The 24,304-nt window shown below is 44.3% G+C and overlaps 1 protein-coding gene across 3 annotated transcripts in view; it reads left to right on the top strand.

Annotated features, from left to right (window-relative positions):
- Positions 1-24,304, top strand: part of LOC137365571 (phosphoribosyl pyrophosphate synthase-associated protein 1) — a 60,042-nt gene that overhangs the window by 21,979 nt on the left and 13,759 nt on the right. For 2 of the 3 annotated variants that reach the window (XM_068027948.1, XM_068027947.1), the window contains exons 3-5: positions 19,866-19,932; positions 21,689-21,861; positions 22,217-22,332. In XM_068027948.1, the coding sequence (XP_067884049.1) occupies positions 19,866-19,932; positions 21,689-21,861; positions 22,217-22,332 (356 nt within the window). Of the gene's footprint in view, positions 1-19,521; positions 19,616-19,865; positions 19,933-21,688; positions 21,862-22,216; positions 22,333-24,304 lie in introns of those variants that run through there. The other variant, XM_068027949.1, reaches the window with a different exon arrangement.

Genomic DNA, 24,304 nt, shown 5'->3' with positions numbered 1-24,304 from the left:
CCTTCTGGTAGTGTGGCGACCAGAATTGTACGCAATATTCCAAGTGTGGCTTAACTAAGGTTCTGTACAGCTGCAGCATGACTTGCCAATTTTTATACTCTATGCCCTGACCGATGAAGGCAAGCATGCCGTATACCTTCTTGACTACCTTATCCACCTGCGTTGCCACTTTCAGTGATCTGTGGACCTGTACGCCCAGATCTCTCTGCCTGTCGATACTCCTAAGGGTTCTGCCATTTACTGTATACTTCCCACCTGTATTAGACCTTCCAAAATGCATTACCTCACATTTGTCCAGGTTAAACTCCATCTGCCATTTCTCTGCCCAAGTCTCCAACCGATTTATATCCTGCTGTATCCTCTGACAATCTTCATCACTATCTGCAACTCCACCAACCTTTGTGTCGTCCGCAAACTTACTAATCAGACCGGCTACGTATTCCTCCAAATCATTTATACATACTACAAACAGCAAAGGACCCAGCACTGATCCCTGCGGAACACCACTAGTCACAGCCCTCCATTCAGCAAAGCACCCTTCCACTGATACCCTCTGTCTTCTCTGACCCAGCTAGTTCTGTATCCATCTTGCCAGCTCACCTCTGATCCCATGTGACTTCACCTTTTGTACCAGTCTGCCATGAGGGACCTTGTCAAAGGCTTTACTGAAGTCCATATAGACAACATCCACTGTCCTTCCTTCATCAATCATCTACGTCACTTCCTCAAAAAACGCGATCAAGTTAGTGAGACACGACCTCCCCTTCACAAAAAAACCATGCTGCCTCTCGCTAATAAGTCCATTTGTTTTCAAATGGGAGTAAATCCTGTCCCGAAGAATCCTCTCCAATTTCCCTACCGCTGATGTAAGGCTCGCCAGCCTGTAATTTCCTGGATTATCTTTGCCACCCTTCTTAAACAAAGGAACAACATTGGCTATTCTCCAGTCCTCTGGGACTTCACCTGTAGTCAATGAGGATACAAAGATTTCTGTCAAGGCCCCAGCAATTTCCTCCCTTGCCTTCCTCAGTATTCTGGGGTAGATGCCATCAGGCCCTGGGGACTTATCTACCTTAATGTTTTTCAAGACGCCCAACACCACCACCTTTTTGATAATGAGATGACTGAGACTATCTACACTCCCTTCCCTAGACTTATCATCCACCAACTCCTTCTCTTGGGTGAATACTGATGCAAAGTACTCATTTAGCACCTTGCCCATTTCCTCTGGCTCCACGCATAGATTCCCTCCTCTGTCCTTGAGTGGGCCAACCCTTTCCCTGGCTACCCTCTTGCTCTTTATATATGTATAAAAAGCTTTGGGATTTTCCTTAATCCTGTTTGCCAGTGACTTTTCATGACCCCTTTTAGCTCTCCTGACTCCTTGCTTAAGTTCCTTCCTACTTTATATTCCTCAAGGGGTACAGATGGAGGTCAAAAGCAAAATACTGTGGATGCTGGAAATTGAAATAAAAACAGAAAATGTTGGAAATACTCAGCAGGTCTGGTAGCATCAGTGGAGAGAGAAAGAGTTCATCTTTCACGTCTGTGACCTTTCATCTGTTCTGATGAAAGGTCATCGATCTGAAACGTTAGCACAGGAGGTCGTCAGTCGGTCCATCGTGCTTGTGTTGGCTCTTTTGAAAGTGTTATCAATTAGTCCCACTCCCCTACTCTTCCCTTAACCCTGAAAATTTTTCCCCTTCAAGCAATTATTCCAGTTTCCTTTTGAATGTTGCTAGTTAATCTGTTCCCACCACCCTTTAAAGCAACACATTCGAGATCATAAATCACTGCATTTAGAAAAGAGTTCTCCTGTCTGGACCAGGGATCAAGGGGTATGGGGAGAAAGTGGGAACAGGGTACTGAGTTTGGATGATCAGCCATGATCGTATTGAATGGCGGTGCAGGCTCGAAGGGCTGAATGGCCTATTCCTGCTCCTATTTTTCTATGTTTCTGTGGTTCTTTGGCCAATTACCTCAAGTCTGTGTCCTCTGGTTTCTGACCCTGCTGCTGGAAACAGTTTCTCCTTGTTTACTCTCAACCATTCATGATTTTGAACATCATAGAGTCAACAATCATGGTCATCATGGCACAGAAGGAGGCCGTTTAGTCCATGCTAGCTCTCTAGAGAAATTCAGTCAGGCCCATTCCATGGCTCTATCCCTGTAGCCCTGCAAGTTTATTTCTCTCATGTTCCCATCCAATTTCCTTTTTGAAATCAATCATTGTCTCTGCTTCTACCACCCTTGTAGGCAGTGAGTTCCAGGTCATTACCACTCACTACATTTAAAAAGAAAAAATTCTTTCTCTCATTCCCTTGTATCTCTTGCCCAAAACCTTAAATTTGTGTCCCCTAGTCCTTGTACGATCAGCTAATGGGAACAGCTTTTCTTTATCTACCATGCCTAAACCTGTCATAATCTTGTACACCTCTATCAAATCTCCCCTCAATCTCCTTTGCTCCAAGGAGAACAACCCCAGCTTCTCCAACCTAACCTTGTAACTAAAATCCCCCATCCCTGGAGCCATTTTGGTAAATCTCCTCTGCACCCTCTTGAGGGCCCTCGCATCCTTTTTAAGGTGTAGTGACCATAACTGAATGCTGTACTCCAGTTGGGGTCTAACAGAGCTTTCTAAAGGTTCAGCATAACTTCCTTGCTTTTGTAGTTAATGCCTCAATTTATGAAGGCCAAGATCCCATATGCTTTGCTAATCACTCAAGATGTCCTACCATCTTCAAAGATCTATGCACATCCATCCCCAAATCCCTCTGTACCTGCACACTCTTTAGAATTGCACCATTAAGATATTGCCTTTCCCTATCCCTTCTGCCAAAATGCATCACCTCACACTTGTGTATTAAATTCCATCTGCTAATTGTCTGCCCTTTCTGCTAGCCTATCTATGTTCTGTTGCAGTCGATTGCTATCTTCCTCACTGTCTGCCACACCTACAAGTTTGGTATCATCAAATTTTAGAATTTTACTCCATATTCCAATATGTAAGTCCTTTATATATAGCAAAAAAACAGTGGTCCTAGCACTGACCCTTGGGGAACACCACTGTCTACTATCCTCCAGTCTGAAAAACAACCATTTTACAATGACTTGTTTTTGCCCTTAAGCCAGTTTTTTTTTAATCCAAGCTGATACTGACCCTCCTATTCCATGAGCCTCAGTTTTGTTAAACAGCCTTTTATGTGGTACTTTGTCAAACACTTTTTTAAAATTCATATAGAAAACATCCATTGCATTCCCTTCATCAACCTTCTCTGTTACTTCATCAAAAAATTTAATTGGATTAGTCAAGCACAGTCTGCTGGCTATCTTTAACTCAAACTTCTCCAAGTGCTTGTTTTTTTTCCCCCCCTGATTATTGTTTCTAAAACCTTACCACTGATAAACCAACTGGTCTGTAGTTGTTAGGACTGTCCTTACACCCTTTCTTCAATAAGGATGTTATATTTGCCACTCTCCAGTCTTCTGACACCTCCCCCGTATTTGGGGAAGATTGGAAGATTATGGCAAGCCCTTCTGCTATCTCCACTCTCACTTCCTTCAGCAAACTTGGATGCAAGCCATCTAGACCAGGTGACATATCCACTCTTAGCATAGCTACCCTTTCCAGTATATCCTTCCTATCAATTTTCACGTCATCCATTACCTCTAGCATTTCCACTTCTATTTTGTCAGCATCCTCTTCCTTTGTAAACAACAATTCAAAGTACTCATTAAGTATTCTAGCCTTGTCCTGCGCCTCTACGCATATATCGCAGTCTTCGTTCCTAATAGCCCCACTTCATCTCTTATCTGCTTAACTATTTACATGCCGGTAGAAGGTTTTTGGGTTCCCTTTTATTTTAACTGCCATTCTGTTCTCGTATTCTCCCTTTGCCTGTCTTTTCCTCTTTTACTTCCCCTCTCAGCTTATTGTATTTGGCCTGGTTCTTGCTTGAAGAATTCACATGGCATGCATCATACACCCTCTCTTCATTTTGTTTTATCTTAACCTTCTCTAGTCTCTCCACATGACTGAAGTCCTTCATCCCTGATACCATTCTAGTAAATCTCTGCGTCCTCTCCAAGGTCTTCACATCCTTCCTAGTATGGAGCCCAGAATTGAACACTACTTCAGCTAAGGCCTAACCAGTATTTTGCAAAGGTTTACCATAACCTCTTTGCTTTTGTACTCAGTGCCTCTCTTAATAAAGCCAAGAATTCCATTTTTTTCCCCCCCCCAGTCTTCTCAATTTGTCCTGCCACCTTCAGACTTGTGTACCTACACCTCCAGGTCTCTCTGTTCCTGCATCCCCTTTAAGAATGTTACCATTTACTTTTATATTCTCATTCTTACCATTTTGTATGTTTTGGAATAGTTTAGTCATAGTTATACAGCACAGAAACAGGCACATTGTGTCCATGCTGGCCATGAAGCACCTATCTATTCTAATCCCATTTTCCAGCACTTGGCCCGTAGCCTTGTATGCTATGGTGTTTCAAGTGCTCATTATATACTTAAATGTTTTGAGGGTTCCTGCCTCTACCACCCCTTCAGGCAGTGCGTTCCAGATTCCAACCACCCTCTGGGTGAAAAGATTTTTCCTCAAATCCTCTAAACCTCCTTCCCTTTAGCTTAAACCTATGCTCCCTGGTTATTGACACCTCTGCTAAGGGAAAAAGTTTCTTCCTATCTATCTATGCCCCTCATAATTTTGTATACCTCAATCATGTCCCCCCCTCAGCCTTCTTTGCTCGAAGGAAAACAACCCTAGCCAATCCAGTCTCTCTTCATAGCTGAAAGGCTACAGCCCAGGCAACATCCTGATGACTCTCCTCTGCACCCTCACCAGTGCAATCACATCCTTCCTAAAGTGTGGTGCCCAGAACTGTACGCAGTACTCCAGCTGTGGCCTAACTAGCGTTTTATACAGCTCCATCATAACCTTGCTGATCTTATATTCTGTGCCTTGGCTAATAAAGGCAAGTATCCCATATGCCTTCCTAAAATCACCTTATCTACCTGTGCTGCTGCCTTCAGTGATCTCTGAACCAGTACATCAAGGTCTGTACTGCCTAGGGCCCTACCATCCATAGTATATTTCTTTGCCGAAATGCATCACCTCATTCTCAGGATTAAATTCCATTTGCCACTGCTCTGCCCATCTATATCGTCCTGTAATCTAAGGCTTTCCTCCTCACTTTTTATGACACCACCAATCTTCGTGTCATCTGCGAACTTGTTGATCATACCTCCTATGCTCACGTCTAAACCATTAATGTACGCAACAAACAGTAAGGGTCCCAGCACCCATCCCTGCGGTACACCACATTGAGGATGTAACTAGTAGAATAGATCAGGGAGAACCAGTGGATGTGGTGTATTTGGATTTTCAGAAGGCTTTTGATAAGGTCCCACATAAGAGGTTAGTGTGCAAAATTAAAGCACGTGGGATTGGGGGTAATATACTGACATGGATTGAGAATTGGTTGACAGACTGGGAACAGAGTAGGAATAAACGGGTCTTTTTCCAGGTGGCAGGTAGTGACTAGTCGGGTACTTGGGCTCCAGCTATTCACAATATATATTAATGACTTGGGTGAGGGAACTAAATGTAACACTTCCAAGTTTGTAGGTGACACAAAGTTGGGGGGGAATGTGAGCTGTGAGGAGGATGCAAAGAGGCTCCAATGTGATTTGGGCAAGTTGGATGAGTGGGCAAATGCATGGCAGATGCAGTTTAACATGGATAAATGTGAGGTTATCCACTTTGATTGTAAAAACAGGCATATTATTATATGAATGGTGATAGATTGAGAAAGGGGGAGGTGCAGTGAGACCTGGATGTCCTTGTACACCAGTCGCTGAAAGCAAGCATTCAGGTGCAGCAAGCAGTTGGGGAGGCGAATGGTATGTTGGGATTCATTGCAAGAGGATTTGAGTACAGGAGCAGTTATATAAGGCCTTGGTGAGACCACATCTGGAGTATTGTGTGCAGTTTTGGTTTCCTTATCTGAGGAAGGATGTTCTTGCCTTGGAGGGAGTGCAAAGAAGATTTACTAGGCTGATTCCTGGGATGGCAGGATTGACATATGAGGAGAGATTGGGTCGACTAGGCCTATATTCACTAGAATTTAGAAGAATGAGAGGGGATCTCAGAAACCTATAAAATTCCAACAGGACTAGACAGGCTAAATGCAGGGAGGATGTTCCCGATGGTTGGGGAGTCCAGAACCAGGGGTCACAGTCTCAGGATACGGGGTATGTCATTTAGAACTGAGATGAGGAGAAATTTCTTCACTCAGAGGGTGGTGAACCTGTGGAATTCTCTACTGCAAAAGGCAGTGAGGCCAAGTCATTAAATATATTCAAGAAGGAGCTAGATATTTTAATGCCAAAGGGGTATGGGCAGAAAGTGGGGACAGGGCACTGAATTAGACGATCAGCCATGATCTTTTTTTGAGTGATGGAGCAGGGTTGACTGGCCTATTCCTATTTTCTATGTTTCTATACCACTGGTCACTGGCATCCAAATGCAAAAACAGCCCTCAACCATCACTCTGCCTCCTGCCACTAAGCCAGTTTTGGATCCAAATTGCCCTGGATCCCATGGGCTCTTAGCTTCTTGAGCGATCTCCTATTTGGGACCTTGTCAAAAGCCTTACTGAAGTCCATGTAGACTACATCAACTGCTTTACCCTCGTCCACACCTAGTCACCTCAAAAAATTCAATCAAATTTGTTAGACATGATCTCCCCCTGACAAAGCCATGCTGACTATCCTTGATTTGATTTCTGCCTCTCCAAGTGGAGATTAATCCTGTCTCTCAGACTTTTTTCCAATAGTTTCCCTACCACTGATGTTAGACTCACTGGCCTGTAATTTGCTGGTTTATTCCTACTACCCTTCTTGAATAATGATACCATGTTCACTGTCCTTCAGTGCTCTGGCACCTCTCCTGTGGTCAGAGAGGATTTGAAAATTTGTGTCAGAGCCCCTGCTATCTCCTCCCTTGCCTCACATAACAGCCTGGGATACATCTCATCTGGGCCTGGGGATTTATCCACTTTTAAGCCTGTTAAACAGCTAATACTTCCTCCCTTTCAATGCTAATATATTCAAGTATATCCCAATCCCCCTCCCTTATCTTTACACCTACGTCGTCCTTCTCCATGGTGAGCACTGATGAAAAGTAATCATTTAAAACCTCACCTATGTCCTTCAGCTCCACACACAGATTGCCACTTTGGTCCCTAATGGGCCCTACTCTTTCCCTGGTTATCCTCTTGCCCCTTAATATTCTTAAAACGCCTTGGGGTTTTCCTTTATCTTGCCTGCCAGTGTTTTTTCTTGCCCCGTCTTTGTTCTCCTAATTACTTTAAGTACCCTCCTACACTTTGCTCCTTTAGGGCCCCTGCTGTTTTCAGCCCTCTGAATCTGCCATAAGTCTCTCTTTTTTTTTTCTGATCCGATCCTCTTTATCCATTGACATCCAGGGTTTCCTGGACTTGGTCTTTCCTTTCACCTTTTACGGGAACATGTTGGCCCTGAACTCTGTTTCCTCTTTGACACTCACTGGTCTGATGTAGACTTTCCTACAAGTAGCTGCTCCCAGTCCGCTTTGGTTAGATCCTGTTTTACCATATTGAAATTGGCCTTGCCCCAATTCAGTTCCTTTATTTCTGGTCCATCGTTGTCCTTTTCCATAACGACCTTAAATCTTAGAGTTATGGTCACTATCCCCGAAATGCTTCCCCACTGACAGTGGTTAGCACCGCAGCCTCACAGCTCCAGCGACCCGGGTTCGGTTCTGGGTACTGCCTGTGTGGAGTTTGCAAGTTTTTCCTGTGACCGCGTGGGTTTCTGCCGGGAGCTCCGGTTTCCTCCCACAGCCAAAGACTTGCAGGTTGATGGGTAAATTGGCCATGGTAAATTGCCCCTAGTGTAGGTAGGTGGTAGGAGAATTGAGGGAAGGTGGGGATGTGGGATGGGATTAATGTAGGATTAATATAAATGGTTGGTCGGCACAGACTCAGTGGGCCGAAGGACCTGTTTCAGTGCTGCATCTCTCGATGTCTCTATGACTGACACTTGTACCACTTGTCTGGTTTCATTCCCTAGCATTAGGTCCAGTACCGCCCCTTCTGTTGTAGGGCTTTTTACATGCTGGCTCAAAAAGTTCTCATGGATGCATTTTAAGAATTCCGCCCCCTTTAAGCCTTTTGCACAAAGACTGTCCTGAGAAGTGTGAGGTGATGAATTTTGGGAGGACCAACAAGGCAAGGGAATATACAATGGATGGTAGGACACTAGGAAGTACAGAGGATCAGAGGGACCTTGGTGTACTTGTCCATAGATCACTGAAGGCAGCAGCACAGATAGATAAGGTGGTTAGGAAGGCATATGGGATACTTGCCTTTATCAGCCAAGGCATAGAATATAAGAGCAAGGAGGTTATGCTGAAGCTGTATAAAATGCTAGTTAGGCCACAGCTGGAGTACTGTGTACAGTTCTGGTCACACTATAGGAAGGATGTGATTGCACTGGAGAGGGTGCAGAGGAGATTCACCAGGATGTTGCCTGGGCTGGAGCATTTCAGCTATGAAGAGAGACTGAAAAGGCTAGGGTTGTTTTCCTTAGAACCGAGAAGGCTGGGGGGAGACATGATTGAGGTATACAAAATTATGAGGGGGTTAGATAGGAAGCAATCTTTTCCCTTGGCGGAGAGGTCAATAACCAGGGGGCATAGATTTAAGGTAAGGGGATTTGACGAAAAATTATTTCACTGAGTATGGTTGGAATCTGGAATACACTGCTTGAAGAGGTGTTAGAGGCAGGAGCCCTCAACATTTAAGTGTTTAGATGAGCACTTGAAGCACCATAGCATACAAGGCTACGGGTCAAGTGCTGGAAAATGGGATTAGAATAGTTAGGTGCTTGATGGCCGGCACGGCCACAATGGGCCGAAGAGCCTGTTTCTGTGCTGTATAACTGACTCTATCCCAGTTAATAGGGGATTTCAAATTCCTCAATATTATTACCCTATTATTTTTACACTTGTCTCTGAATTTGCCTACATATCTGCTCCTCTATCTCTCCCTGACTGTTTGGAGGCCAGTTCTGATGAAGGGTCACTGACTTGAAAAGTTAGCTCTCCTTCTGTCTCCACAGATGCTGCCAGACCTGCTGAGTGTTTCCAGCATTTCTTGTTTGTGTCTCCCTGCAAGGATGTTGGTCCCACTCCGGTTCAGGTGCAACCCATCTGACTTGTACAAGTCCCACCTTTGCCAGAAACAGACCCAGTGATCCAGGAAACTAAAGCCCTCCCTTCTGCACCATCTCTTCAGCCCCGCAGTCATCTGCTCTGTTCTCCTATTCCTATACTCACTGGCATGTGGCACTGGGAGTAATCCAGAGATTACAACCTTTTGAAGTCCTGCTTTTTAATCTGCTACCTAGCTCGCTAAATTCTTGTTGCAGGACCTCATTCGACTTTCTACCTATGTCGTTGGCACCAATGTGCATCCTTGACCCTAGCAGCAGGAAGGCAACATAACATCCTGGAGTCACGTTTGCGGCCGCAGAAACGCTGTCTGTACCCCTGACGATTGAATGCGGAATCACTATAGCTCTCCCATTCTTTTTTCCTTCCCTCCTGTGCAGCTGAGCCACCTGTGGTGCCACAGACCTGGATCTTGCTGCATTTCCCTGAAGCTATCTCCCTCAATAGTATCCAAAGCAGAAAATCTGTTAGATAGGGAGATGGACCCAGGGGACTCCTGCACTACCTGCCTAATTCTTCTACTCTGCCTGGTGGTCACCCATTCCCTTTCTGCCTGAGCAGTCTTTACCTGCGGTGTGACCACCTCCCTGTACATGCTATCCATGATGATCTCAGCCTCGCGGATGCTCCACAGTGTTCCCAGCCGCCGCTGCAGATCTGAAACCGAGTAGCTGCAGCTGGAGGCACTTCCTGCACATGTGTTCGCCTGGACACTGGAAGTGTCCCTGACTTCCCACATTGCACAGGAGGAGCACTCCACACTGCCGAGCTGCCATGCCATGACTTACCCTTAATCTCTAATTTTTGAGTAATTTATTTACACTAGGGATCTTGATTCCCTAAAAAAAAAAAAGCTACTTACTATATTTTTTTTTAAAAACTGTCGACCTTGCCCTACTCCCAATAAACATTATTACCACTAGTCGTCTTCTTTGGCCTCCTTGTCTTGAGAGACAATGAGTAAGTGCCTGGAGGTGGTCAGTGGTTTGTGAAGCAGCGCCTGGCATGGATACAAAAGGCCAATTCTAGAGTGACAGACTCTTCCACAGGTGCTGCAGATAAAATTGGTTGTCAGGGCTGTTGCACAGTTGGCTCTTTCCTTACACTTCTGTCTCTTTTCCTGCCAACTGCTAAGTCTCGTCGACTCGCCTCTCTTTAGCCCCACCTTTATGGCTGTCCGCCAGCTCTGGCGATCACTGGCAACTGACTCCCACGACTTGTGATCAATGTCATAGGACTTCATGTCGCGTTTGCAGACGTCTTTAAAGCGGAGACATGGACGGCCGGTGGGTCTGATACCAGTGGCGAGCTCGCTGTACAATGTGTCTTTGGGGATCCTGCCATCTTCCATGTGGCTCACATGGCCAAGCCATCTCAAGTGCCGCTGACTCAGTAGTGTGTATAAGCTGGGGATGTTGGCCGCCTCGAGGACTTCTGCGTTGGAGTTACGGTCCTGCCACCTGATGCCAAGGATTCTCTGGAGGCAGTGAAGATGGAATGAATTGAGACGTTGCTCTTGGCTGGCATACGTTGTCCAGGCCCTGCTGCCGTAGAGCAAGGTACTGAGGACACAGGCCTGATGCACTCAGACTTTTGTGTTCCGTGTCAGTGCACCATTTTCCCACACTCTCTTGACCAGTCTGGACATAGCAGTGGAAGCCTTTCCCATGCGCTTGTTGATTTCTGCATCGAGAGGCAGGTTACTGGTGATAGTTGAGCCTAGGTAGGTGAACCCTTGAACCACTTCCAGAGCGTGGTCGCCGATATTGATGGATGGAGCATTTCTGACGTCCTGTCCCATGATGTTCGTTTTCTTGAGGCTGATGGTTAGGCCAAATTCATTGCAGGCAGACGCAAACCTGTTGATGAGTCTCTGCAGATACTCTTTTCTGTGTGGGATGTTAATGCAACATCGTCAACAAAGAGGAGTTACCTGATGAGGACCTTCTGAACTTTGGTCTTTGCTCTAAGATGGGCAAGGTTGAACAACCTGTCATCTGATCTTGTGTGGAGGAAAATTCCTTCTTAAGACTTGAACGCATGTGACAGCAGTAGTAGTACTAGTTACCACTAGTAAACTTCACTAATACTAATAAAATTTTACATTTACTGAAATTACCCGAGTTTTGAAAAATAAATGAGGAAAATACAATAGCAAAATATTCACCAACCAATCACTTACCTGTTTACCTGTGATGCCACTTTTATTTTTTCTCTGAATGTGGAGCTCCCACAGACTGAGGCCAGCCTCAGCTAGCTGTTTTGAGACTCTCAGGCCGCTCCCCCCTCTCACTGTTTTGATGCTGCCGAAGTTTGGTGGTGGGTTCTGTTTCCAGAGTGTATTGTAGGTTGGATACACTAATGCAGCAGTTGAATGTCTGGCATGTAATTATCAGCTATTTAGATTGTTTTGTACATTCCCCAGACCCTCCCTGTCTGTCCCCTCTGACATACATCTCCACATGTTGACAATAGTGGAGAACAGGACTGAATCCCCACCCCACTCCAAAACCCAAGTCTGATACAGCTGACTAGCAGTTTGGAGCAGGACCCCTGGTTGATCTCCTTTCTGTAAGTGGGAGCTGCTTCTGCTGGTTGTATCCCTTCCAGTGCACCTACCCCTGTGTATATAAAGTCTTTAATGTCCAAAAGCATTCCTAGGCGCCTCACTAGAGGAAAGGAATGTGCACAGAGCCTTATGGGAAGTTTCAAGAGATGATGCAGGTATAGATTTTACGGGGTCTTGTAAAGACTGGGAGAGTGGGTGAAGGAAGGAGATTTCTCAGCAGATGGACTGAGGTAGCTGGGAGCTCCGAGCATATGGGATAAAGGGAGGGTATGGGGTAGCTGGAGAAGATTGCATAAGTAGAGTGAAGTGAGGCAAGTGAGATTTGTAACTGAGGATAGAGAATTTCAGTTGGATATATTGGAGAGTAGAGCTGATGTAGGGCAGGGATGATGGGGAAGAGTTGAGTTGCCATTGCTGGTGATCTGCTTGGGACGAGGTGAGGTAGAACCAGGAAGGAGTGGCTCATTGGAAGAGATATGGGCAAAGGATGATGTGGTCAATGACATTGAATTTGTACAGAGATCTAGGAACGTAGGAAATAGGAGCAGGAGTAGGCCATTCGGCCCCTCGAGCCTGTTCTGCCATTCAACTAGATCATGGCCGATCTACCACAATGCCATTTTCCTGCATCATCGCCATATTCCTTTATCTTTTAATATCTAGAAACCTATTGATCTCTGTCTTGAACATACTCAATGACTGAACCTTCACAACCCTCTGGGGTAGAGAATTCCAAAAGATTCACCTCCGAGTGAAGAAATTCCTCCATCTCTGTCCTAACTGGCCTGCTTATTCTGAGACTGTGTCCCCTGGTTCTAGACCCCACCCCCAGCCAAGGGAAACATCCTTCCTGCATCTACCCTGTTGTATGCTTAAGATGACGCAAAGGGTTAGTGTGGTTTGATCAGACTGAGCAGCGTTGAAAGATTTGAAGAGGAAGAGGTGAAGGCACATTCGTGAACATTCACGAGGAGCAGGAAGTCTCTGACCTAGTGGTTGGTTAACTTCGGCACAAAAGAAGGATCTCCCCTTTTTTTTCAGGAAAAGTTTGAATAAAGTTATGCAGCACAAGGTTGGGCTATCTGGCATGTTACACTTTGGGTCCTGAATTTGGGTTTTTACTTTTAGTTCAGCCAGCTAAATATTCAAACTGTAACAATGAATTAAAGCTGCCATTTATTGCATCACTGCATGTGATTGACGAGCGCACTTGCAAATCTCTGCTTGGATGGTGAATGAGCCTCGCTGTTGGAGGTAATTCCAGTCCCTGTAATGCAGACATTGCACACAATGTTTAACCAAAAACATTGGGGTACTGTCGCAGAACTGACCCACTGAAAAAAGACTTGCATTTATATAGCGCCTTTCAAGACCACTGGAAGTCTCAAAGCGCTTTACAGCTAATGAGGCACTTTTTTCGAAGTGTAGTCACTGTTGTAATGCAGGAAACGTAGTAGCCAGTATGCGCATAGCAAGCTCCCACAAACAGCAATGTGATCTGATAATGACCAGATGATTTGTTCTGATAAATATTGGCCAGGACACTGGGGATAACTCCCCTGCTGTTTGAAATAGTGCCATGGGATCTTTTACATCCACCTGAGCGATCTCATGGGGCCTTGGCTTAACATCTCAACCGCAAGACAGCACCTCCAATAGTACAGCGTTCCCTCAGTACTGCACTGGTGTGTCAGCCTTGATTTTTATTATTTTTTTTTTGTGCCCTGGAGTGGGACTTGAACCCGGAACTTTGACTTGGGCAAGAGTGCTACCAACTGAGCCACAACTGACATTGAGTTGTGGAACTTAATAATTGACAATCTAGTGGTGTGAGACCCCTTGGGGATGAGCAACCATAATATGATAGAATTCTTCATCAAGATGGAGAGTGACCTAGTTGATTCTGAGACCAGGGTTCTGAATCTTAGTAAAGGAAACTACGAAGGTATGAGGTGTGAGTTGGCTATGACGGATTGGGAAACATTACTTAAAGGGATGACGGTGGATAGGCAATGGCAAACATTTAAAGAGCGCATGGATGAACTGCAACAATTGTTTATCCCTGTCTGGTGCAAAAGTAAAACGGGAAAGGTAGCTAACCATGGCTTACAAGGGAAATTAGAGATAGCATTAGATCCAAGGAAGAGGCATATAAATTTGCCAGGAAAAACAACAGACCTGAGGATTGGGAGCAGTTTAGAATTCAGCAAAGGAGGACCAAGGGATTGATTAAGAAGGGGAAAATGGAACACGAGAGCAAGCTTGTGGGGAACATAAAAACTGACTGTAAAAGTTTCTATAGGTATGTGAAGAGAAAAGGATTGGTGAAGACAAATGTAGGTCCCTTACAGGAACAGGGGAATTTTATTATGGGGAATAAAGAAATGGCTGACCAACTAATTGCATACTTTGTTCTGTCTTGACAAAGGAGGACACAAATATCATACCAGAAATGTTGGGGAACACAGGGCTTAGAGGGAGGAACTGAAATAAATCAGTATTCGAGAAATGGTGTTGGGGAAATTGATGGGATTGAAGGCCGATAAATCCCCAGGGCCTGATGGTATGCATCCCAGAGTACTTAAGGAAGTGGCCCTAGAAATAGTGGATGTATTGGTGGTCATCTTCCAAGATTGTATAGACTCTGGAACAGGTCCTACAGATTGGAGGGTAGCTAATGTAACCCCACTATTTATAAAGGGCGGTAGAGAGAAAGCAGGGAATTATAGACCAGTCAGCCTGATGTCTGTAGTGGGGAAAATTCTAGAGTCCATTATCAAAGATTTTATAGCAGAGCACTTAGAGAAAAGTGGTAGAATCGGACAGAGTCAGCATGAATTTACGAAAGGGAAATCATGCTTGACAAATCTACTAGAATTCTTCGAGGATGTAACTAGTAGAGTTGATGAGGGGGAGCCAGTGGATGTGGTTTATTTGGACTTTCAGAAGGCTTTCGACACAGTCCCACATAAGAGGTTAGCATGTAAAATTAAAGCGTATGGGATTGGGGGTAGTGTATTGCGATGGATGGAAAATTGGTTGGCAGAAAGGAAACAAAGAATAGGGATAAATGGGTCTTTTTCCGAATGGCAGGCAGTGACTAGTGGGGTACCGCAGGGATCGGTGCTCGGACCCCAGCTATTCACAATATATATTAATGATTTAGATGAGGGAACTAAATGTAATATCTCCAAATTTTCAGATGACAAAACAGGGTGGTAGGGTGAGTTGTGAGGAGGATGCAGAGAGGCTTCAGGGTGATTTGGACAAATTGAGTGAGTGGGCAAATGCATGGCAGATGCAGTATAATGTGGATAAATGTGAGATTATCCACTTTGGTAGCAAAAACAGGAAGGCAGATTATTATCTGAACAGCTATAAACTGAGAGGGGGGAATATGCAGCGAGACCTGGGTGTTCTCGTACACAGTTGCTGAAGGTAAGTATGCAGGTGCAACAGGCGGTACAAGCAAATGGTATGTTGGCCTTCATAGCGAGAGGATTAAAGTACAGAAGCAGGGATGTCTTGCTATTATACAGGGCCTTGGTGAGGCCACACTTGGAATATTGTGTGCAGTTTTGGTCTCCTTATCTGAGGAAGGATGTTCTTGCTATAGAGGGAGTGTAGTGAAGGTTTACCAGACTGATTCCTGGGATGGTGGGACTGACATATGAAGAGAGATTGAGTCGGTTAGGATTATATTCGCTGGAGTTCAGAAGAGTGAGGGGGGAATCTCATAGAAACCTATAAAATTCGAACCGGATTTGACAGGGTAGATGCAGGAAGGATGTTCCTGATGGTGGGGGAGTCCAGAACTAGGGGTCATAGTCTAAGGATACGGGATAAACCTTTCCAGACTGAGATGAGGAGAAATTTCTTCACCCAGAGAGTGGTGAGCCTGTGGAATTCGCTACCACAGAAAGCAGTTGAGGCCAAAACATTGTTTTGAAAAAGGAGTTAGATATAGCTCCTGGGTCTAAAAGGATCAAAGGGTATAGGGCAAAAGCGGGTACAGGCTACTGAGTTGAATGATCAGTCATGATCATAATGAATGACGGGCCGGACTGGAACCAATGTCCTTGGGGGTGCTTTTGCTAACGCTGTTGGGGAGGGTTTAAACTAATGTGGCAGGGGGATGGGAACCAAATGAGGTCAGTGGACAGTAAGGAGGTAGTAACTAAAGCCTGTAAGGAACTAGATAATGAAGTCAGCGTGACTAAGGGAAAGAGTAGGCAGGGAGCAGATGTACGCAAAGGGACTGGTGGTCTGAGGTGCATTTGTTTTATTGCAAGAAGTGCAGTAGGTAAGGCAGATGAACTTAGGACTTGGATTAACACCTGGGAGTATGATGTTATTGCTATTACTGAGACTTGGTTGAGGGAAGGGCATGATTGGCAACTAAATATCCCAGGATATCGATGCTTCAGGCGGGATAGAGAGGGAGGTAAAAGGGGTGGAGGAGTTGCATTACTGGTCAAAGAGGATATCACAGCTGTGCTGAAGGAGGGCACTATGGAGGACTCGAGCAGTGAGGCAATATGGGCAGAACTCAGAAATAGGAAGGGTGCGGTAACAATGTTGGGGCTGTACTACAGGCTTCCCAACAGCGAGTGTGAGATAGAGGTACAAATATGTAAACAGATTATGGAAAGATGTAGGAGCAACAGGGTGGTGGTGATAGGAGATTTTAATTTTCCCAACATTGACTGGGATTCACTTAGTGTTAGAAGTCTAGATGGAGCAGAATTTGTCAGGAGCATCCAGGAGGGTTTTCTAGAGCAGTATGTAAATAGTCCAACTCTGGAAGGGGCCATACTGGACCTGGTGTTGGGGAATGAGCCTGGCCAGCTGGTTGAAGTTTCAGTAGGGGACTACTTTGGGAATAGTGATCACAATTCTGTAAGTTTTAGAATACTCATGGACAAAGACGAGAGTGGTCCTAAAGGAAGAGTGCTAAATTGGGGGAAGGCCAAGTATACCAAAATTCAGCAGCTGTTTGAAGGTAAATCCACATTTGATATGTGGGAGGCTTTTAAAGAGAGGTTGTTTAGCGTGCAGGAGAGACATGTTCCTGTGAAAATGAGGGGTAGAAATGGCAAGATTAGGAAACCATGGATGACAGGTGAAATTGTGAGACTAGCTAAGAGGAAAAAGGAAGCTTATATAAGGTCTAGGAGGCTGAAGAAAGACGAAGCTTTGGTAGAATATCGGGAATGTAGGACCAATCTGAAACGAGGAATTAAGAGGGCTAAAAGGGGTCATGAAATATCTTTAGCAAACAGGGTTAAGGAAAATCCCAAAGCCTTTTATTCATATATAAGGAGTAAGAGGGTAACAAGAGAAAGGATTGGCCCACTCAAGGACAAAGGAGGAAAGTTATGCGTGGAGTCAGAGAAAATGGGTGAGATTCTAAACGAGTATTTTGCATCGGTGTTCACCGAGGAGAGGGACATGACGGATGTTGAGGTTAGGAACAGATGTTTGATTACTCTAGGTCAAGTCGGCATAAGGAAGGAGGAAGTGTTGGGTATTCTAAAAGGTATTAAGGTGGACAAGTCCCCAGGTCCGGATGGGATCTATCCCAGGTTACTGAGGGAAGCGAGAGAGGAAATAGCTGGGGCCTTAACAGATATCTTTGCAGCATCCTTAAACACTGGTGAGGTACCGGAGGACTGGAGAATTGCTAATGTTGCTACCCTTGTTTAAGAAGGGTAGCAGGGATAATCCAGGTAATTATAGACCGGTGAGTCTGACGTCAGTGGTAGGGAAGCTGCTGGAGAAGATACTGAGGGATAGGATCTATTCCCATTTGGAAGAAAATGGGCTTATCAGTGATAGGCAACATGGTTTTGTGCAGGGAAGGTCATGTCTTACCAACTTAATAGAATTCTTTGAGGAAGTGACAAAGTTGATTGATGATGGAAGGGCTGTAGATGTCATATACATGGACTTCAGTAAGGCGTTTGATAAGGTTCCCCATGGAGGCTGATGGAGAAAGTGAGGTCACATGGGGTCCAGGGTGTACTAGCTAGATGGATAAAGAACTAGCTGGGCAACAGGAGACAGAGAGTAGTAGTGGAAGGGAGTTTCTCAAAATGGAGACGTGTGACCAGTGGTGTTCCACAGGCATCCGTGCTGGGACCACTGTTTGTGATATACATAAATGATTTGGAGGAAAGTATAGGTGGTCTGATTAGCAAGTTTGCAGAAGCCACTAAGATTGGTGGAGTAGCAGATAGTGAAGGGGACTGTCAGAGAATACAGCAGAATATAGATAGATTGGAGAGTTGGGCAGAGAAATGGCAGATGGAGTTCAATCAGGGCAAATGCGAGGTGATGCATTTTGGAAGATCCAATTCAAGAGTGAACTACACAGTAAATGGAAAAGTCCTGGGGAAAATTGATGTACAGAGAGATTTGGGTGTTCAGGTCCATTGTTCCCTGAAGGTGGCAACGCAGGTCAATAGAGTGGTCAAGAAGGCATACGGCATGCTTTCCTTCATCGGACGGGGTATTGAGTACAAGAGTTGGCAGGTCATGTTACAGTTGTATAGGACTTTGGTTCGGCCACATTTGGAATACTGCGTGCAGTTCTGGTCGCCACATTACCAAAAGGATGTAGATGCTTTGGAGAGGGTGCAGAGGAGGTTCACCAGGATGTTGCCTGGTATGGAGGGCACTAGCTATGAAGAGAGGTTGAGTAGATTAGGATTATTTTCATTACAAAGACTGAGGTTGAGGGGGGACCTGATTGAGGTGTACAAAATCATGAGAGGTTTAGACAGAGTGGATAGCAAGAAGCTTTTTCCCCAGAGTGGGGGATTCAATTACAAGGGGTCACGAGTTCAAAGTGAGAGGGGAAAAGTTTAGGGGGGGATATGCGTGGAAAGTTCTTTACGCAGAGGGTGGTGGGTGCCTGGAACGCGTTGCCAGCGGAGTGGTAGATGCGGGCACGATAGCGTCTTTTAAGATGTATCTAGACAGCTACATGAATGGGCAGGAAGCAAAGAGATACAGACCCTTAGAAAATAGGAGACAGGTTTAGATAGAGGATCTGGATCGGCGCAGGCTTGGAGGGCCGAAGGGCCTGTTCCTGTGCTGTAATTTTCTTCTTTGTTCTTTGAGCAGGCTCAAAGGGCCGAATGGCCTACTCCTATTTTCTATGTTTCTATTGTTCAGAATGTTAACTTTTTCACTCCTCTTGTGCCTATTGCCATTTAACAGTCATGCACCATTTACCCAAAAACCCACTACTGGGTTTAATCAGAGGTGACTCCTTAGAAATACAGCAGAGCAGCCAGGGTGACTTTCTCTTTCCTCCAGTGGGGTCTGTGTAAACAGTCATTGGTCTGGAGTTGTGGCCATCACAATCTCTTAAAAGAAATGAGTGCCAATGGTTCAACATTTCCGGCAAAGTTTATAAATGTTCAATCCCGGTAGAGAGTTGCCTGAATTTTGATGTCTCCCAGAAGTCCATGCCAGCCTTCACCCTTGCACCCCCACCCCACCCTCCCCCATCATTAACAGATTCCATAGAATTGGTTCTGTCATTTTATGGAAAGGATTGTAACTAATTGTATAAATAATAGGTTTTAATGTAACTCTCAGCTGCTTTTCCTTGCCTACTTTCTTCAGAATTGGCACAAGAACGGTGGGATGAATAGCTTCTTCCGGTGCTGTAGAATTCTGCTACTGTTTCACCACAGTGAGCTCTAATGTCGGGCCCAGGGGACAGTTGGAAGAAGCACCTCCTACTGGTCAGGTAAAATGTCACTGTTGCAGGCAGTGGGTGAATTGTGCTTTCTCTGCTTGGGCTTAGTGCAGGAAGGGTTCTAGTATTGGGAGGATGGAGAGAATGGGATGCACTTGAATTATATCTGTGTTTTTCCCAAAATGGACAGGTGCCTGTTATCTGTAGCGTGAAACAGTTTGTTTATAGGCTGCAGCAGTGTTTAACTTCAGCTAAAGGTTAATTAAAATGTCATATTAGCATGTTGCATTGTGTCTTGCAGAAACCAGGGTGGAGATAAAAGAATCAATTCGTGGGCAGGATATTTTTATCATACAGACTATCTCGAGGTAAGTGTGGTCTGGCAGCCAGCTCAATAATCAGTGTCGTTCTGTGCAGTGTTGCTGGAGCGAGTGTGGGGGCGTCCGTGGTGTGTTAGAAGGTTTGAGACTAATGCCTGGAATGGGCGGGTTGTCTTATGAGGAAAAGTTTGACAGGCCAGGCTTGTATCCGCTGGAGTTTAGAAGAGAAAGAGGTGACTTGATTGAAACATATGAGATCCTGAGGGGTCTGGAAAGGTGGATGTGGAAAAGGATGTTTCCCCTTGTGGGAGAATGTAGAACTAGGGATCACCCCTTTAAAAATAAGGGGTTGCCCATTTAAGACAAAAATGAGGAGAAATTTTTTGAGGGTCGTGAGTCTTTGGAATTCTCTTCCTCAAAAGGCAGTGGAAGCAGAGTCTTTGAATATTTTTAAGGCAGAGATAGATTCTTGATAAGCAAAGGGGGTGAAAGGTTATTGGGAGTAGGCGGGAATGTGGAGTTGAGGTTGCAGTCAAATCAGCCATGATCTTATTGAATGCAGAGCAGGCTCGAGGGGCTGAGTGGCTTACTCCTAATTTGTATATGTGTGTGTTGTGGGGTTGCAGAGAAGTTATATCCTGGTGTTATGCAGGTGTTAACTTTCTGCAGCTGGTGGTTGGATACACAGTCTAAGATTAGTGCGTGGGCTGCATGTCACAGCACAGGAAAGCGAGACCCCAATGCCGCTCGGTGCATTATAGAAAACAATCAGACTCTGCTCTCACCATCCACTGGAATTATGTATTCTTGTCTGCTTCCAGGCTTTATGAATAAATTATTCAGGAGACCAAAGTTAACTTTGGTTTTACAGCATCAGTAGTAGGATGACTTTCTCCATTGTGTGCCTATTTGAGTGAATGAGTGGGTACCCTTGTGCGCGTTAATATTTCCCATTAACATTTTATAATGACAAAAAACTGTCACCCACTGACTAAGGAGCCCTTTCCTCTCATTCTTCTGCAATGTTGATGTAAGACACTTCACCATTATTCAGGTCTCCCTATTCTGTGCACAGCATCATAAGTGTCTGCTGTGTAAATATTTTGTTTTATCAGCTATAGTTCAATATAAATTAATTTGACAGTGGAAACCTAAAACAAGATCAGGTCACTCTATTACTGGTAAATGTGAGGAGAATCCTGTGGAGTCCTGGAATAGAATGGATCTGAAGCAAGTTCTACAGAAAGCATGCTACCAAACTCACCCATACTCAGGAACAGTGTCAACACTGATGACTTGAAGAGATATGGAAGCTCAAAGTCTGTTGATTTAAAAAAAAAATCCAAATATGTAACACACATGCTGTCCTGTTCTCTCCCAGCTCAGACTTCGGTCCTTTAAATTTTCCATCAGTTGGAGAACTGGTAAACTTGAGCTCATCTCAAAATGCACCAATCAGGGAGCAACCTTTTCCACTGCTGCTCATTTGAGCAGAAGTTATAATCAGTGTTGTGCACAAGGGAACAAGGAGTCATTAGAGGTTTATGGGCTGGATCAGAAGAGCTTGCTTGCCGTGACACCCACCTGACTGCCTCACAGAGGCGGAAACTCTGGATCCTAAGACAATTAAAATGCTGCAATGGTGATTGTATGCTTCTGCAGGTATCTTTGCCTTTGGAGATAAGATAAGCAAAAGGTGACTCTTCAGTTGATGGCTGTGCTGGTGAATACACATGTCGGAGTTGAGTGAACTTGCGCTATTGTTGAGAGGCTCCGCCCAGGCTAATGAATTGTTTTTTTGCAGAGATGTTAACACGGCTGTGATGGAATTACTGATCATGGCCTATGCCTGCAAAACGTCATGTGCTCGGAACATCATTGGTGTCATTCCCTACTTCCCCTACAGCAAGCAGTGTAAGATGCGAAAGAGGGGCTCCATTGTGTGTAAACTACTTGCATGCATGCTGGCCAAAGCAGGTGAGTAATACTGGGGGAGGAGCAGTGTTTGTGATACTTTGGCATGTTATTTCTAATTATTAATGTTGGCTCTGTTTATTCTGCCAAATCATAAATACCTTCAGTGTATAATGAAAAGGTGGGGAGTGGTAGTGACAGCAGGAAATGTTTACTGTCTTTCCTTTCTCTGCAACCTTTTCCATTGAAGGTGGTTGTGTTTACATCCCGACTGCTGCAAGGGACAGCAGCAGCCAGATAGAAAGACTTGATAGTACAGATGTGGGGTTGTATTGAAGCAGATTCAATATTAGAGACTGTTTAACTTCTGTTTAAAAATGTTTGAATGCTTGGTGAAGCTTGTGTGCTGTGTCCTCAGGTTTAACCCACATTATCACAATGGACTTGCATCAGAAGGAGATCCAGGGCTTCTTCAACATTCCTGTTGACAATCTTCGAGCATCGCCATTTCTCCTGCAGTACATCCAGGATGAGGTGAGATTGTGGGACCTTGTGTCGTCTGGTGGGCATTAGTGGGATTAGGACATGTTTGCACTGTACCTGCTAGTGAGCTGTTCTCGGTTCTACTTGGGCATGGAGTGACTTGAAATTGACAACTCAACCATTTGCCCAATAATCTTTGCCTTCTCTTTGCTACAGAAATTCAGAACTAATCCCACTGTCCCACTCTCTCCTCATAACCCTGTACATCCCTTTGATTCAAATATTCATCTAGTTTTCCTTTTTAAAAGATGCTATAATTTGTTTTAACCAGTCTGTGGAAAAGCAGTAAAATTCCTTCCAACCTTTCATGTTTGATTTTTAAATTAATGGGTGCTCATCAGACTCCCCAACTAGAAAAAGATTTTCCCTATTTCACAATTTTAAAACCGCTTTGCTGTCTCTGCTCTAATATGCAAAGTATCTTGTTTCAGCTGATAACTATAGTTTCCTATTCTTGGCATCCTTCTGGTGAATCAATGCTGTATGCTGACTATTACTTGAATATCCTGCCAATGATGCATCCAGAATTGCGCACAGCACTCGGTGGCCTAGCCACTGCCAAGTGCAAATTAATTATTACTTCAGTACCACTGTATTCTAGCCCCACAAGACCTAATTATCTATATGAACGAAGAACAAAAGTGGTCCCAGCGCTGACCCTCACATTAAACCACCTCCAACCCTTTTCCAATCTATGCAGCAGCCATTGAGCTAACCTTTTATATTCTGTACATCAATCAACATCCTATCCATGCTGCTATATTTCTTTTGAACCATATGTTAGAATTTTTGTAACCAACCTTTTCACTCTATACTTTGTGAAAATTCATGTGTCCCATCAACTGCATCCCCTTAATTGATGCACTTCCATCTTCTATCCACTGTATTCCTGTTGAGCATCTGTTGCTTCAAAACAAAGTCTATAATATGAACTTTCTTTCTCTTTGCCTCTGAAAATAAGTTAACAATTGAGATGAATGAAATGTTTAATTGAGGCAGTGAAGTATAATTCAGAACAAATACAGTGTGTGGTGCATTTGCATGTACTGGAAGCTACATATATTAATACACCGGGCCCTGTTTGCAGACAGAAAGAACATGTACAAGCATTGTGCCTGTTTCAGCTAAACAAAATAAATGACAGCCATTCTCTGGTTCATTCCTTAGGGCAATGTCTTAACCAATCAGTCAAGCTGCGCGGTTTAAATTTCAAACCGTTAACTGTCAGTCACCATAAACTAGTGCATTCTCCATGGCAATGCCTCTACCAATCACAGTTCACTTGCCAACTAATCAGCACTCTCTCTTCTCATACAGTATAAAGTTGTTTTCCCTTACATTGGTATTCTTGCGGATTGTCCTGATGAGTGCAAGATGAAAAGCTTCGACAACATGTCTCTATTTTCAGCAAAAGCAATGGTCCTAGGACTTGCCCTTGGGAGCACCCCAGTCTACCATCTTCTAGTCTTAATAATAACTATTTGCCATGACTTGCTGTTTTGTTAAGCCATTCTTTTATCCAAGCTGACGCTGACCTTCCTATTCCATGAGCCTCAATTTGAGCAGTCTTTTATGTGGTACTTTATCAAACGCTTTCTTTAAAATCTAAATAGGCAACATCCATTGCATTCCCTTTATCGGCCTTCTGTGTTACTGTATCAGAAAGGAGACGAAAAGGAGAGAAAAATTCCAAGAGTGGGCCCCACCATCCGTGGTTAACTAAAACAGTTGAAGATAGTATCAAACTTAAAGAAAAAGCCTATATTTGTGCAAGATGGGACACAGGTCAGAAGATTGGACAGAACATAAAGAACAGCAAAGAAAAACTAAAATATTGATAAGGAAGGTAAAATTAGTACAAGAGAAAGCTAGCTAGAAATGTAAAGACAGATAATCAGTGTTTCTATATGTATTTAAAAAGAGTTAACAAAGTGAGCGTTGGTCCTATAGAAAGTGAGTCTGG

This window comes from Heterodontus francisci, unplaced genomic scaffold (assembly GCF_036365525.1).
Source record: "Heterodontus francisci isolate sHetFra1 unplaced genomic scaffold, sHetFra1.hap1 HAP1_SCAFFOLD_405, whole genome shotgun sequence".
NCBI lineage: Eukaryota > Metazoa > Chordata > Chondrichthyes > Heterodontiformes > Heterodontidae > Heterodontus > Heterodontus francisci.
This window is presented reverse-complemented; position numbering and strand designations above follow the sequence as displayed.